The sequence below is a fragment of the Helianthus annuus genome, chromosome 6 (assembly GCF_002127325.2).
Source record: "Helianthus annuus cultivar XRQ/B chromosome 6, HanXRQr2.0-SUNRISE, whole genome shotgun sequence".
Taxonomy (NCBI): domain Eukaryota; kingdom Viridiplantae; phylum Streptophyta; class Magnoliopsida; order Asterales; family Asteraceae; genus Helianthus; species Helianthus annuus.
Window position 1 is genome coordinate 82,746,568 of NC_035438.2, and position 15,078 is coordinate 82,761,645.

The following is a 15,078-nucleotide window of genomic DNA, read 5'->3' on the forward strand; positions in this document are numbered from 1 at the left end:
TGAACATGGGTTATGACAAGTTATACAAAATGTTAGAGAGGGGTTAGATGGTCATTTGAGATCTCCATCTATGACAGGTTATACAAAATGTTAGAGAGGGGTTAAATGGTCATTTGAGATCTCCATCTGAGATATGATTTTAGGTTAAGGACCAATACAGGAAAATAACGCATCTGCATATTGAAAAGGAGTAAAAATGGATCAGTTCAGATGGTTTACATAATCACGCATCAAAATGGTCTTAAAATAACGCATGTGCATATTGAACAGGGATAAAAAAGATCAGTTCAGATGGTATACATAATCACGCATGCATCAGATGGTATAAAAAATCACGCATCAAGATAGTCTTGTATATTTATTGATTTGGGTCTTAAAATCACGCATGTTAAAATGTCAGTTGTTCCTTTAAAAAGGCATGAAAAAACAATGATTAACTGTATGCAATTGTGGTTCAAAAATTACTCGTCGTCGTCGTTTAGCTCTTCCCATTCAGAATCACTATCATCTGCTTCGTCAACCTCCTCATACTCCTTCTCTCCCTCACCAGTTTCTTCTTCCTCGTCCTCTTCGTCTACTAAACCAGGATCAGTCTCCAACTGAATTACTCTTCTTTTCTTCCCCTTCTTATCGGCAGCACTAGCTTGACCCTCTAAAACTGAACAAGTTCGGATATCATGACCTTTGGTATTGCAAACACTACATGTCCGATTTCTCTTGCCTTTTAGACTAATCATCTTTTCTTTTTGATTTAATCCACTTATGTGAACCGCGACCTTTGTTTTTAATACTGGTTGGCACACGGACTGTAGGTGGAGCATCAGTGTCCGGTTTCTCGTAACCGATTAACCTTGAATATCTATCAAACATAGGGTCGATGGGCTTGGTTATGCGAAGTTCATCAACCATTTCTTTCATCTCCCTCATCCGATCCCTGACTATAACTAGATGATCAAAATCTCTCATCAAGTTACCAATAAGAGACTCTCCGGTCTGCATTATCTCATACGCAACCTCTTTGGCCTTTTTATGCCCATCATTATCATCAACACTTAAATCAAATGTGTTATTTAGATCATTCGGTACCACATCTTTGGTCCATCTTCTCATAACGTACTTGTTGGGAATTTCTTTAACTTTGAACATCTTGAACACAAAGTATATATGTTTACACAACAATCCATATTGTTCAAACCGGTGACAACTTCTTGATGCAATTACATCCTCCCCCTTCTTGAAACAAATCTAAATAAAAAAATTGAAAACTAAAAATCAACGATGTTATCTAGTATAGATAGTGTTACCTCTAATAAACCATCACCGTGGGCTTTCCAATCCTTCATACTTATCTTCAAGAACGGTTCCTCAATTTTAGTCTCCATAGGAAGACACTCGGACAGTGTTCCATATAACTCTGCCTGTTGATCAGCAAAGATAGACCTGGTGTAAATTTTCATAGCATCATCCTCTAAGGTAGTTTCAGACCAGTTATCTGGGGTTGTATTTCTAGAAATATGGTCATTTTTCCGATGGTTGAATCTTTGCGCGTCCATTGCACCATCAAAATGGTTAAAAAACTCAACAAGGGTAAGTTGAGAATTCGCCACCTGACAGAAAAAATGGTTTTCGCTCTCTGATCTAGAGGTGGTCCGCATGAGCCCAGACATAGGCTCATGACGATAGAAAGCAGGAATCCACGAAGATCTCATGCCAAACATATCGTCAATCCATTTATTCTCGGTTAGACAGAATTCAATCATTATCAGTTTCCATTCTCTCTCAAACGTTTCTGGCGCAATCGAATCAGTCCATACAATGTCACACATACGTGTTTTGAAGTCTTCGTTGTTACACAACTCATGTCCCACCTATTAAAACAAAGGATTGGAATGAACAAAAATCAGAAATCTTAATAATTATTCACGCTCTAAAAAAATGAGTGTAGGAAATAATAACGCATGATGAACTTTTTGTACAAGTGCATATAAAAATCAGAAATCTTTATAGTTATTACGCCGATTGTAGTAGTAATAACGCAAGTTGTAGTTGTGTATAACCTTATCGGCAACTTTCTTCATTATATGCCACATACATAATTTGTGCCTACTCTTATCGAACACTGCCTCGATAGCTTGTTTCATCGACGGGTCCTGATCAGTGACGACCACCTTCGGCTGCTTTCCAAACGAGTCCAAAAATGATTGTAACAGCCATTTGTAGGATTCAATGCTTTCGGATGCTAGCAACCCGGCTCCAAGCGTCACATTCCGACAGTGGTTATCAATACCAGTAAAGGGTACAAAAACCATTTTATACCTTCAAAATGATGAAATAAATAGAATAAAAAAACAACAAAATTATACAAAAAAAAGTTAAAACATTAAAGTGAATACTAACTTGTTGGTTTTGAATGTAGCATCAAACGATATGACGTCTCCAAACTCAGCATAGTTACGTTTGCACAAACCATCAGCATAGAACAGGCCAATTAATCGCTTGTGTTCATCGACTAAATGTACAAATGAATAATCAACCATAAACTGCTTTTTATTGGTCAACCTATTTATAATCATATCTGCATCATACTCTCCTATATAGCTATGTATCCTAGCTCTAAAATTCTTGCAGTCGTCTTTAGTTGCGCCAACATTTTCAAAACATCCATATCTTTGTCTCATTATATTGAACACTTTCACTGGCCCAAGATTCAATGTTCCAAGATCCCATATCATCTCTTCTTGTGTTTCGGACAGATGCCTATAAGCCGGTAATAAATGCATATCTTTGGGGCACACGAATGAATGATTATGCGCTTGAACAAACTTATCAACCTTATACAACACCCCATCCGTCGAACAAAGCTTAATTTGAGCTTTACACCCGATTCGAATAGTTGGTCTGTTCCTACTTTTATATGGCTTAGACAACTTCGAATAAGGATCATCAAAAGCCAGAGGTTTATGCCCCTCCTTTGAACACACAAAGTATTTAGTCTTGATAATACCACCACTGTGGTGTTCTCCTCCTTTTCGAGCAGAGAACCCTGACTTCTTGGCATATGTCTGATAAAAAAAACATATGCTTGCTCTAGGGAAGTGAATTCCATTCCTATAACAGGAACACATGATGAAGCTACCTCAAGAATATACAATCTTTTATCTGCACATTTTGAAATGACAAAAAAAAAAAAAACATGAGCTCTAAACCAAAACACACAGTCACTCATCTAGGAAATAAAAACACTAACGCAAACAAAAAAATCACGCATGATATCCTTAATAATAACGCAGGTACAAAAAAACCAGCCAGTACTGTATACTTCATAATAATAACGCTTGTTTGATGGAATTACACATATCTCTAGCTTATAAATATGCGTGATTTATCACACATTCATTTCAAAAAACTAATTATCAAACAATGATGCACGATCAAATACAAAACATCAGATAACAATAATTTCATTGATTTCTAGAAAATTAAAACGATTAATTGACAACTTACCGGTCTGATCGTCTAATCGAACGTGGTTGTCTGATGTCGGATTCCTCAAATGCTCAGCAGCATTAGGAACGGAATGGAATTCAGCATCTTCAAATTCAATATCATTTGTGTTTTGTGTGTTACTACTCTGTGGATCCATTTCAAACAGTAAGTGATAGTAACCCTAATCGCACACCTGTAACCGCTAATTTGATACTTTGAAAAATGGAAAATATTTGAAACTGATTCGAATCGTAATTACCGGGATGCAGGAGATAACGAACTCGCATAATTCTCTTGATGTTAGTAAATTACTGAATTACCCTACCTCAAGAATGAAAAATGTCTAATTTGCTCTTAATGAGAAATCTTAATCCATGCCACGCGTTAAGATCTCCTTGTCTCGTACATGAAGTATGATTAGGGCTTTTGTACATTATACTTCCTCTCTCTCTCTCTCTCTATATATATATATATACATATATATATATATATATAACAAAACAAAAATTTTCTCTCTTTATTTGGTTAGATTAGATGTCGACGAGATTTCGATATTAAAAGCTCTAGTGTCCTTTGACGACCTCGGTATCTTACCATCACTATACTATGCCAACGATGGGTGCACTTTCCCTAGCGTGTTTTAGAGAGTGATAGTTTTATATTGTGTTTTATAAATTTAAAGCTTGGTAAAAGAGTAAAAAGGTACTAAAATACATTAATCCGTACGCTCGCGACATATCAAGTTTTTGGCACCGTTGCCGGGGACACACGATGTTAAGAATGTTTAAAATCGGCGGCCTAATTATTTTTATGCTTTTCTAATTTTTCTTTTTAAGTTTTTCTTCTTTTTCTCCTATTTTTCTATTCTCTTCAGGAATAACACGGGGTCGTGTTTGATTAACACGGAGCCGTGTCAGACCTACAGTATATAGGAAGAGGTGTTTTCATGTTATTGGAACAGAGACACGGGGTCGTGTCAAACTTCTAGTATCTTGGAAACTGAAAATAGAAATTTTTCTGAACAGTACAGGGCTGTGCCTACATAAGCACGGGGTCGTGCTACTCTTATGATCAAGATTTTTTTCTTTTGTTTAGAGAAAGTCACGCAACTCTTTATAATTCGCAGGAAATACAACCTGGTGCATGACCTCCACCTCCGAAAAAGACATAAAAGTGCCACTCGACGAACCTGAGCGCTTTTTGAGAAAAAACTTTAAGCTAAAACCGACCAAAAGCCTCAAGGCGGATCAACGCACTCTCATGGATTACCTACGTCGTACGGTTGGTAATCTTGGAGCCCTATTAACCCTCCTAATGTCGCTGCTAATAACTTTGAGCTTCGACCAAACCTCATCCAAATGCTCAAAAATTTTGCCACCTTTCATGGCCTACCTGATGAAGATCCCCATTTACGTGTTACAAATTTTTTTGAAATATGTGACACCTTACGGATCAACGGAGCCTCTAACGATGCTATCCGGCTCCGTATGTTCCCTTTTCCCCTCAAAGACCGAGGAAAAGCTTGGCTACACCCTCCCAAGTGGGTCCGTGCACACTTGGGATGAACTTGCCCAAAAATTTCTCTACATATTTTTCCCTCCCGCTAAAACCGCCAAACTTATGACCGAGATTAACTCCTACTCCCAAGACGACAGGGAATCATTGTAAGAGACATGGGAAAAGTTCAATGAGCTATTAAGGAAATGCCCACATCATAGTCTTGAACATTGACAACAAGTGTTGTTTTTCTACAATGGACTCTTACCACACACAAGGCAAATCCTTGATTCCGGCTCCGGGGCGCTCCTTGGGAATCGACGCTCTGAGGAAATTTATAATCAAATTGAAGAAATTGCTCAAAATAGTATTCAATGGCACACTCCTAGGGATACAAAACCATAGTCCGAGGCGCCCACAAAGTGGATGAAACCACTTCTTTGCAAGCCTAAATCGAAGCCTTAACTTCAAAAATAAGAAACTTGAATTAAATAAAATGACTTCGGCTAGGCTTGCGAAGGATGCTGCAGTGTTAGGATCTGAAGGTTGTCTGTTATTGTGTTTGTTTGCATAAGACGAATAAGTGCAGCGGAAATGAGTAGCAATCTTTGCAAACACAAACAAGAGAAAGTATAGATTGATAAACAATTGCTTTTCATAGAGTCAAAAGATTTACATAAAAGCAAAAGATTACAGTCAAAGCTTACAATCTAAACTTCCCATCAGCCTCATACACCAGAGTTGGTTGCACAAGATGAAAGGATGAATTGAGGAGAAAAACTCACTCAAAACGATCAAGTGTAACAGTACAGAGTACTGTCATACTTATAGGCAAACCAAACTACTGATATGCTTCAGCTGACGTCACCATGATAGTGACATCTAACGATCTAACAAACTACAAATACTGTTCTATACAAACTACTGTTATGTAACATCTGATAATCACTAAAGTACAAAACATAAGGAAACTACTACTTCACGTTCCACTGTTGTAGCCTTAGCACAGATGTTGAGTCTTCAGTGCTTTCTTCAAAGGTGATCAGTCTTTGAGAGGGCAGCGCTTGAATCTTCAGCAATACTTAGGAGACGGCAGTAGACAGAGCAACAGAGTTTGTCTTCAGCAGTTGTTAGATAATCATCAGAGTTTGGTTTATCAGTTGTTGTATTTGAGCAGCACTTAAGATTCATCAGTTGTTAGATAACCACTGTCAAGGGGAAAGATTAGAGCAAGCTGCTGCTTATTAAGTGTCCATTGATGGGATCCGGTTTTGGCTTTACATTATCTGTTCCTCTGTTAGGGTTCAATCCCAACAATCTCCCCCTGGAACAGATAATGCCAAAACCCTTCCTTATTCAGGACCTTTATTACTCATCAAGAGTGTCTTGGCTTGTTCCTTAAATTCAGCTTCAAATTCTTTGGCACTCTGGTCATCTACATCCCTGCACAGTGAAAGCTCAAGGAGATCCTGCAAATCTTGAACACTAAGGCCTAGTGCTTCTTTCCTTGATATATGCTTCACCTCAACATTGGCTCTGACCAAAGTCAATACGTGGGTCTTTTGATCAGACATCCACTTTAGTATTTTAAAGCCAAATGGGTTTCTTGGGAGAGATTTATTTCCTGGTGAGTTGAGAGATGATGGCCTTGAAAACACATGCAAACTATCAGACATTCTTTTGAGGGCTTCTTCAATGACATTGTTTGCTGCAGCTATGTCATCTGCAGTTTCTTGTTCAATGAGTTCTTGCCCTGTCAATCTCTGCAGTATTTGTTGCAGTGTTTGGTGATGCAGATTTGTTTAATGCCTTTTGAAACAGGCTCTGAAGCTTTGTTGAGTTGCCTTCTTTCAGACCAATTTTCATGATGATGTCTTTGAAGTACTCTGCTTCTTTTTCTTTAACCTCTGCCTCAGTCAGCTGTTTACCTTCTTCTTGGTTTGTCTCAAGAGTAAGGTGGTCTGCTGTTTTCAACACTGTTTTGAGGTTGTCTATCTGCTGTTCAAGTTTCAACATTTGTTCTCGTTTCTGTGCAGCCCTTGACTCAGCAGTTTTTCTATTCTTCAGCCTTTCATAGGCTTCATCTGTTTGCTGCCTAGACCATTTTGATATGGCTTCAGTAGTGTCTATCTTGGCATCCACCAACTCCCTTTTCTTTCTTTTATACTCAGCAGTGAGATCAGCAATGAGCCTTTTATACTTACTCCAGTTTGGAGCAGTTTTCTTCTTTGTAGGATCATTTTTTATCTTTTGAATCCTTTCAGCCTTATGCTTTAAAGCTACTAAAGGCCATTCTTCAAACTGTTGTTCTTCAGTAGGATAGAACTTTTCTTTCATGATGAAGGCTAAAAGTTGCTCTCTGAATTTCTTCTTTTGAACAGACTTTTCCCTTTCTAGTTCTTGTGTAAATTCTTCTATCTGCTTTACCTTTGTAAGGTAGAACTCCAGTCTTTGAGCAGTGGCTTCTTCACTTAAGCTTTCATTTTCACTATCAACCTTAGCTTTTACTTTAGCCTGCCTTCCCTTAATTCTGAGATAGTCATTTATATCTTCTGGAGACATGTAGCCAATGAGAGAGGAGAATTTTCTTTTTGAGGGATCTGCTTCTGTATAAAACTGCCTCATCTCATTTTTGATGGCTCCAAGTTCAAGTGGATATTTAGCAGCATTAGGATCATGACTACCTTCATCAGCAGTGATTGGCTTTCTTTTTCTTTTTAGGAGCTGTGGTTGTGATATAGGAAGAATTAGGGCAGTTGTGGATGTCTGACTAACAGTTGTTGAAACAACTGGTGTCTCAACTGCTGCTGTCGTTACAACTGCTGATGTGTCAGCAGATGTCTTCTGCTTTTGAGCAGGGAATGAAAGATGTGATGGTGATGATGGTGGTGGTGACTCATCATCAGGAATGAAGACCCTTCTCCTTTTTAATGGAGGGGACCCTGATGATGTTTTGGGTGGATCAGTGGTTTGTGACTGTGACTGGCTGACAGTAGTTGAAACAACTGGTGTTTCAACCACTGTTGTCATTAAAACAGATGTTATGACATCTGCTGTCTTCTGCTTTATGGCAGGAGGCAGTGGTGGTGATGTGATTATAGATGATGATAGTGGTGGTTTTTGTGTTATAGACACAGATGGCGATGGAGGTGGAGCAGTAGTTGTGGTGGTGTGTGTTAAAATAGTAGTTGTGTGTGTTGGAGGTGTGTGTGTTGATGTAATGGCAGCTGTTTGGCTACAGGCAGCAGTTTTTGTAACTACTGTTGTATCAGCTGTTGAGGTTTTTGAGGATTTGGGTTTCTCAGGTTCAATGTGCATCCCATCTTCTATACCTTTCTTTTTCAACCTGATTTTCTCCCCCCTTTTTGCATTATCTGCCAGGGGTGTATCCATGAAGAAAATGGTAGATGGGCCTTTCTCCCTTTGAGCATTCTGTTGTATGCTGGCCTTTATAGCCTTGATGTCTGCTTGAGTGTCTTTGAACCGAGACTCCACCATGTTGGTCAGCATTTGTACTTGATTTGCGTGCTGTTTAGCAGCCAATTGTTGCTGATGTTCAAGCAGTGGTTGGAGAATATTCCATAGCTCATTTGCAACAAATGCTTGTGGAGCAGGTGCTTGAGCAGGAGGAGCAGAAGATTGGGCTATTTGAGCTTCTAACAGCTGCTGCACCATATCTTTTATTTCTGCAACTGTAGATTCCAGATTTTCAACTCTGGCCGTCAATTCGTTATATTTTGAATCATCACCTGAATTAACAGGATCATCTGAATCCCCACCAGCAGTGGTTGTATCAATGTGTGACTTAGGAGCTGTAGCCCAAAAGTTATCCATTGATGCCCCTTTTTCTTGGTACTGGGGACTTCTTTCTTCGGCACTCGATAATCCTTTGATGTTACCAGCAGCTAAAGATAACTTACTGGTGGTTACCGATGTTACCATGGAAGAAATTGCCTTCAAGGGAGTCTTAGTAATGTAACAACTGTCCAACTGAAGATATGTTGATCCATCAGTTGTAGTTGCTGCTCCACTTGAACTACCACCGAGAGTTACTTGTAACTCGGGGGTGTAACCTCCTCAACTGTTGCTTGGATAACAGAGGTATTAGCATCAGACCTAGTCACTTGTGGAGGTATGCTCTCAGTAATGGGTGATTGAGAGGAACTGGTTTGTGTCTGTGCAATATCAACTGCATGCAACAGGGGTATTATTGATTTTGGCAATATGATTGGTGAGGGTATGGGTGTTGAAAGAGACATGTCCTTGGGATCAGGACTGTGGAAGATAGATCCGAGTGGACCTAGAGCTTCATATTGTGGTGTCCCTGTGCTTACAACTTGATCCTTTTGTGAGGATGCAAGAGGAGTTTGAGGCTGGGGTTGAGATCTTTCTACCAACTGCTGTGAGGAAGTAGCAGCAGTGGTTTCTGGTGACTTTTGTGTTGTCACTGGCAGTTGCTCTGGGATCTCATCTTCCAGAGTTGCCTTTGTTTTGGGTTTGGTGGGTTTTCTGGATGGTTTTCTTTTGGCCTTTTTGGTGGTGGCAGGTGTGGGTTTTAGAGCAGTGGGTGTGCTACTCTGATCACCTGGAGCAGTGGGCTCAGCAGTGGTTGCTTGAGGGTCAGCGGCAGTTTCTAAAACCTGCTCAGCCTCTTTTGTTTTTAATTTTATTGGTGCCATCATTCTTGAAAAAGTTTCTTTTGTTAAAAAGTTTATTTTGAATGATACACCTTGTTTGGGCAGTTCTGCATCTTTCTCTACAAATGTTTGTTCAAAATAGTAGCTTAGAAATCTCGGAAAGAGCAGAAAAGCTTTATTATCAACGTTCTTTACCAAATCATCAAATATTACCTGGGAGTAGTTAAAGTTTTTATCGTTTAAAATTGCATACCCCAGGCATTGGATTTTTGTTGGTATCTCATTGAAGGACGTTGTTTTATTTGAAACACACATGAGCAGTGTGTGAAATAAAAATCTGGGTGCAGAAGGGAAGTAACCCTTTTGTAGGGTATCTACCTTTGGTTGTTCTGCATAACCCCTGTTCATGAAATCCTTTACCAACTCGTCTTTTGTAAAAGAGGTTTTTCCATTTAAATCATCGAGTTTAAAGGTTTCAGAGATGGATTTCGGAGAAATTTTTACCTTCTTACCCTGTATCGAGGAGTTGATGGCGGCGGTGATATCTCCTTGTTTTTCAAGGGTGGCATTTTTCTAGAACTCTCTCTGGGTATCCAGGTAAATAGGAGCGTCTGCTGTTATCAAAGTTTTGTATTTGACGCAGAAAGAATGTCAAGGATGGAATCGAAAGTGTGGTTATCGGTAGGTTTTGTGAGTATACCTACATAGTTGTGTGGAGCTTTGTAGCGAATCTCCGTGGTTTCAGCGGCCATTTCAGTGGCTTCTGCTGTTTTGGAGGAAGATGATGAAGGTTTTGATTTTGATTTCGATTTTGGCTTCGTCATTTTTGATGATGAATATCGAAGAAGATTTTTGGAGTTATGAGAGGGAAACTGTTTTTGTGAAGAGAATGTTTGGAATTCAATTCGACAGTGTAATACTCTGTTTGGATTTAATCAGGGTTTTATTTAGGGAAAAAGTGATTGCTGATGTGGCAGCGGTTATTTTGATCTGAAGGCTAAAAACGGACCACGTGTCAAACATCTGATGAAATGGTAAATGATGGAAGACAGTTGTTTTAACAACTACTGATGGATCAAGCATCAGTAGTTACAACAGTAATAAAATGAAACAGTGGATGTATCAGTGGATGAAACAATGATTTTAACATCAGTGTTTTTGAAGAACAGAGGTTGACACTTTAGCAGTGGACAGACTTTAGAGAGCAGATGTTAAGGCACAACAGCATTTTAGATACAGCAGTGGATAAAAACAAATGAAGGTCATATGTTTAGCAACTGTTTGTGCAGCAGTGTTTTGACTTTTGACAAATAATTTTAGCATCTGTTGGTTTAGATGTAGATATTGATTTTTGTCCTGTGAAAATATAATATCTTGTCTATCATCTGTTGTTTACAGAAATGCTATTCTTAACAAGATACATTTTAGATGTATCATATCAAGATTAAGTTGTCAGTAGTTATCTTCAGAAATTTTGTTCAAGGTTTTGCCATCTGTCCATTATTTCAGAAAGTTGTTTAGCATCCCAGATGATGAGGTCTTTTTCTACTAAAACAACTCATTTTATGTCTAGTTACTTGTACTAGATCATGAGTGTCTCAGCAGATCAGAACTAATTTTCAATCAATTTTTGACCTATTTCTACCAAACTTGAGCTTAATATGACCTAGATATGTATGTCATTTCCTTTTGACCAGTTTTAAGGATAGTGATTTCTCACAAAAAATAAGGAAATTACATCCTGACCAGAGATGAACTTTCACTATTAAAAATGAGTAAAAGTACAAAAAACATTTTATAGAAATTAAAATGCATCTGGTTTTATTAAAAGGAAAACACCTTAAAAAAATAAAGGATGTTTTGGAGATAATCAAAAGGATCTGACAGTTTTTCAAGTAAATGATCAAATTATTCTCAAGTTATTCTGACCATTGTTTGGGTCATTTTCTTGTCAATTGATTGTAAATTTCTTTTAAGCACAATCACTGGATATGCCATTGTTACCAGAACAATTTCTGTATTGATGAATGCACACAGTTGCATGATGATCACTGATGATCTAATTTTAACCTCAAAAGTGTTTTATTTTAATACTCTTTTCTTTTGATTTCAAAAGTTTTGAGATAGCCACACTTTGAGATTTTTTATTTCCCTTTTCCCTTTATACCCTTATTATTCATATGTTCAGAAATACTCACTAGGAGATTATATTTTGAACATACCTTGTCCATAATCACTTTGAAGCAATGTTTTAAGAAATTTGACCATGTTTGAGCATGTTTTAGTTCAGATCTCACATTACTTATGATTAGGACTGTTTTGACATTTTATTTTTCTCAATATGTGTTAGACAAGGTTGATTTGGTCCTTTTGAAGGTACTCAACTTGCCTTTGACCACATGAGAGATTTTGACTAAAGTTTTATCTCCCTCTTTTCAATATCAGCAGTATGCGGTGTTTTAGATGAACACAAGTTTTGCTGATCTGAGGTACATACTTTAGTGTTTATTGAAAACATCACAAATATCGAAACAACAATTGAAATCAATTTTGAAACATTTAACGATCCCATAATTTATCAGATATTTTGCAGATCTGAAAGCTATGAGTGACATATGCATGATAACACTTGTTGCTTGAGATTTGTGTGTCATATGACATCTTGGTTGATTTACAGAGTTTTTGAATAACCACTTTAACCATGATTTACTCGTTACTCTGTTTTTCAACTGAATGCAACCAACCTTAGTATCAATGAATTTTGAGCTGAACTGTTATGTCAAATTGATTGTTAGATCGAATTTGACTGTCCAAGCTCTGATACCAATTGTTGGGATCTGAAGGCTGTCTGTTATTGTGTTTGTTTGCATAAGACGAATAAGTGCAGCGGAAATGAGTAGCAATCTTTGCAAACACAAACAAGAGAAAGTATAGATTGATAAACAATTGCTTTTCATAGAGTCAAAAGATTTACATAAAAGCAAAAGATTACAGTCAAAGCTTACAATCTAAACTCCCCCTCAGCCTCATACACCAGAGTTGGTTGCACAAGATGAAATGATGAATTGAGGAGAAAAACTCACTCAAAACGATCAAGTGTAACAGTACAGAGTACTGTCATACTTATAGACAAACCAAACTACTGATATGCTTCAGCTGACGTCACCATGATAGTGACATCTAACGACCTAACAAACTACAAATACTGTTCTATACAAACTACTGTTATGTAACATCTGATAATCACTAAAGTACAAAACATAAGGAAACTACTGCTTCACGTTCCACTGTTGTAGCCTTAGCACAGATGTTGAGTCTTCAGTGCTTTCTTCAAAGGTGATCAGTCTTTGAGAGGGCAGTGCTTGAATCTTCAGCAGTACTTAGGAGACGGCAGTAGATAGAGCAACAGAGTTTGTCTTCAGCAGTTGTTAGATAATCATCAGAGTTTGGTTTATCAGTTGTTGTATTTGAGCAGCACTTAAGATTCATCAGTTGTTAGATAACCACTGTCAAGGGGAAAGATTAGAGCAAGCTGCTGCTTATTAAGTGTCCACTGATGGGATCCAGTTTTGGCTTTACATTATCTGTTCCTCTGTTAGGGTTCAATCCCAACATGCGGCCCCCATGAAAACTGGAGTTGTATGAAAGATTTAGAAAATCAAACAGAAGGGGTAAATTACCTAAATAACCGACCACGACCACCGGGAGCTCCAAGTAACTCTTTTACCCCCGAGTGGCGAAATCATCCCAACTTAAGTTGGAGGGAATCAGGGGTAATAACCAACAAAATAAAAATCAAAGATCTAACTTTCAACAACCCCGAAAGAGCAACAAGGCTCCAACCACAAGAAGGAGGAAGAGAAAGACTTGAGGATCTAATCACTCGTCTTTTCTCCAAATCTAAAAAAGGTATGCGGAGAGGTTCCTACAAACCGATGCCGAACTTAGGAACCAACGGGCTAGCATGCAAACTATTGAAAAACAAGTAAGCCAACTAGCCCAAAATTTCTCCAAAAGACGACAAGGAGTCTTTCCTAATAATACCGAACCGAACCCAAAAGCCCAAGTAAACGTTATCAACTTAAGAAACAGATGGTAGGACCCGATGATGAACCATCACCACCCCAAAATACCTCATAAACCACAAACACACCCATTTCTAAAAGCCAAGAAAATACTCAACCCCAAAACAACGAGCCAACCAAACCACCACTGGTCCCTTACCCCGGTCGTTTACTACGGGAAAAGACCGACAAGCAATTCACCAAGTTTGTAAGCTTACATAAACAACTTCACATCAATCTCCCTTTTGTAGAAGTCCTCACTCAAATGCCAAAATACTCCAAGTTCATGATGGACTTTCTCACCCACAAGAGGAAGATTGAATCCATTCAACAAGTCAACTTAAGTGAAGAATGCTCGGCGACACTCCTCAACAAACTCCCACAAAAGAGATAGATCCCGGAATCTTCACCATTCCTTGCTCCATTGGAGGATCACCGGTAAGTAACACGCTTGCCAACCCAGGGGATAGCATTAACTTAATGCCCGCTTCTATGTTCAACCAACTCGGATTAGGAAAACCGCACCCCACAAAGATGAGTATCCAACTTGCGGATAGGTCGGTAAAATACCCTCAAGCTGTCATAGAAAATCTCTTGGTCAAGGTCGGGGAATTTGTTTTCCCGACCGATTTTGTAATCCTTGAAATGGAGGAAGACACGAAAATCCTACTCATACTAGGAAGACCATTCCTTGCCACCGCACGGGCCATGGTGGATATGAGTGACGGAAGGTTAACATTGAGGGTAGGAGACAAGGAGATGAGTTTGAAGTAGGACACGTGTTGATGACGACCTGGTCAAATACCTCAAAGCAATAGACTCAAGCCTCGACCACGCCCTTAGCCGGTGCATCTCGGGATGCGAGTCATCCCGCTTGGGTAACATTTGACCAACTTTAGTTCTATCCAAGGACCCTTATAAACGTTGCGCACCATGGAGACATTCCATGGAATATACATCAATAAAGTAGTTCAATTTTAGTGTAACTTTTAGTTAATGCTTTTGTTTTTAAGTTTTTCTCTTTGTAGGAGTAGAATACACTTAGAAGGATGGTGAGAAGGCCAAAGGACGCTGACCCATCATCCCATGCATGAAAACAGACGACTCCCGACTGAAAATCTTCAATTCAGTAATTGCATCACGAGGCTGTGTCAGGTAAGCACGACCCCATGCCCCATGTCTGCTGTAACATTTTTTATTCTGGAAATTTGACACGAGGTCGTGTCCCATGGGCACGCCCCTGTGTTTTCATTCTGGAAAAATTCGGTACTGGCACTTTTGACACGGGGTCGTGGCTCCCACACACAGGGTCGTGTCAATTGCCTGTTTTCTGAAAATTTTGTTATTTTTAACACACATCTTACACATTTAATCAATTTAACCAATTTTGAACA

General features: G+C 38.7%; 2 protein-coding genes across 2 annotated transcripts; one reads left to right on the forward strand and one right to left on the reverse strand.

Annotated features, from left to right (window-relative positions):
* Window positions 1–461: 461 nt before the first annotated feature.
* Window positions 462–3,643, reverse strand: LOC110883244 (protein FAR1-RELATED SEQUENCE 5-like). The gene is made up of 7 exons (XM_022131050.1): window positions 3,505–3,643; window positions 3,137–3,159; window positions 2,398–3,062; window positions 2,058–2,316; window positions 1,305–1,868; window positions 771–1,245; window positions 462–658 (listed from the first exon to the last, which is right to left on the reverse strand). Exons 1-7 carry the CDS (start codon window positions 3,641–3,643, stop codon window positions 462–464), a joined length of 2,322 nt encoding a protein of 773 aa, XP_021986742.1.
* Window positions 3,644–14,035: 10,392 nt separating this feature from the next.
* LOC110883245 lies at window positions 14,036–14,458 on the forward strand. The gene has a single exon (XM_022131051.1). The coding sequence runs from the start codon at window positions 14,036–14,038 to the stop codon at window positions 14,456–14,458; it is 423 nt and encodes a 140-aa protein (XP_021986743.1).
* The last annotated feature ends 620 nt before the right edge of the window (window positions 14,459–15,078 follow it).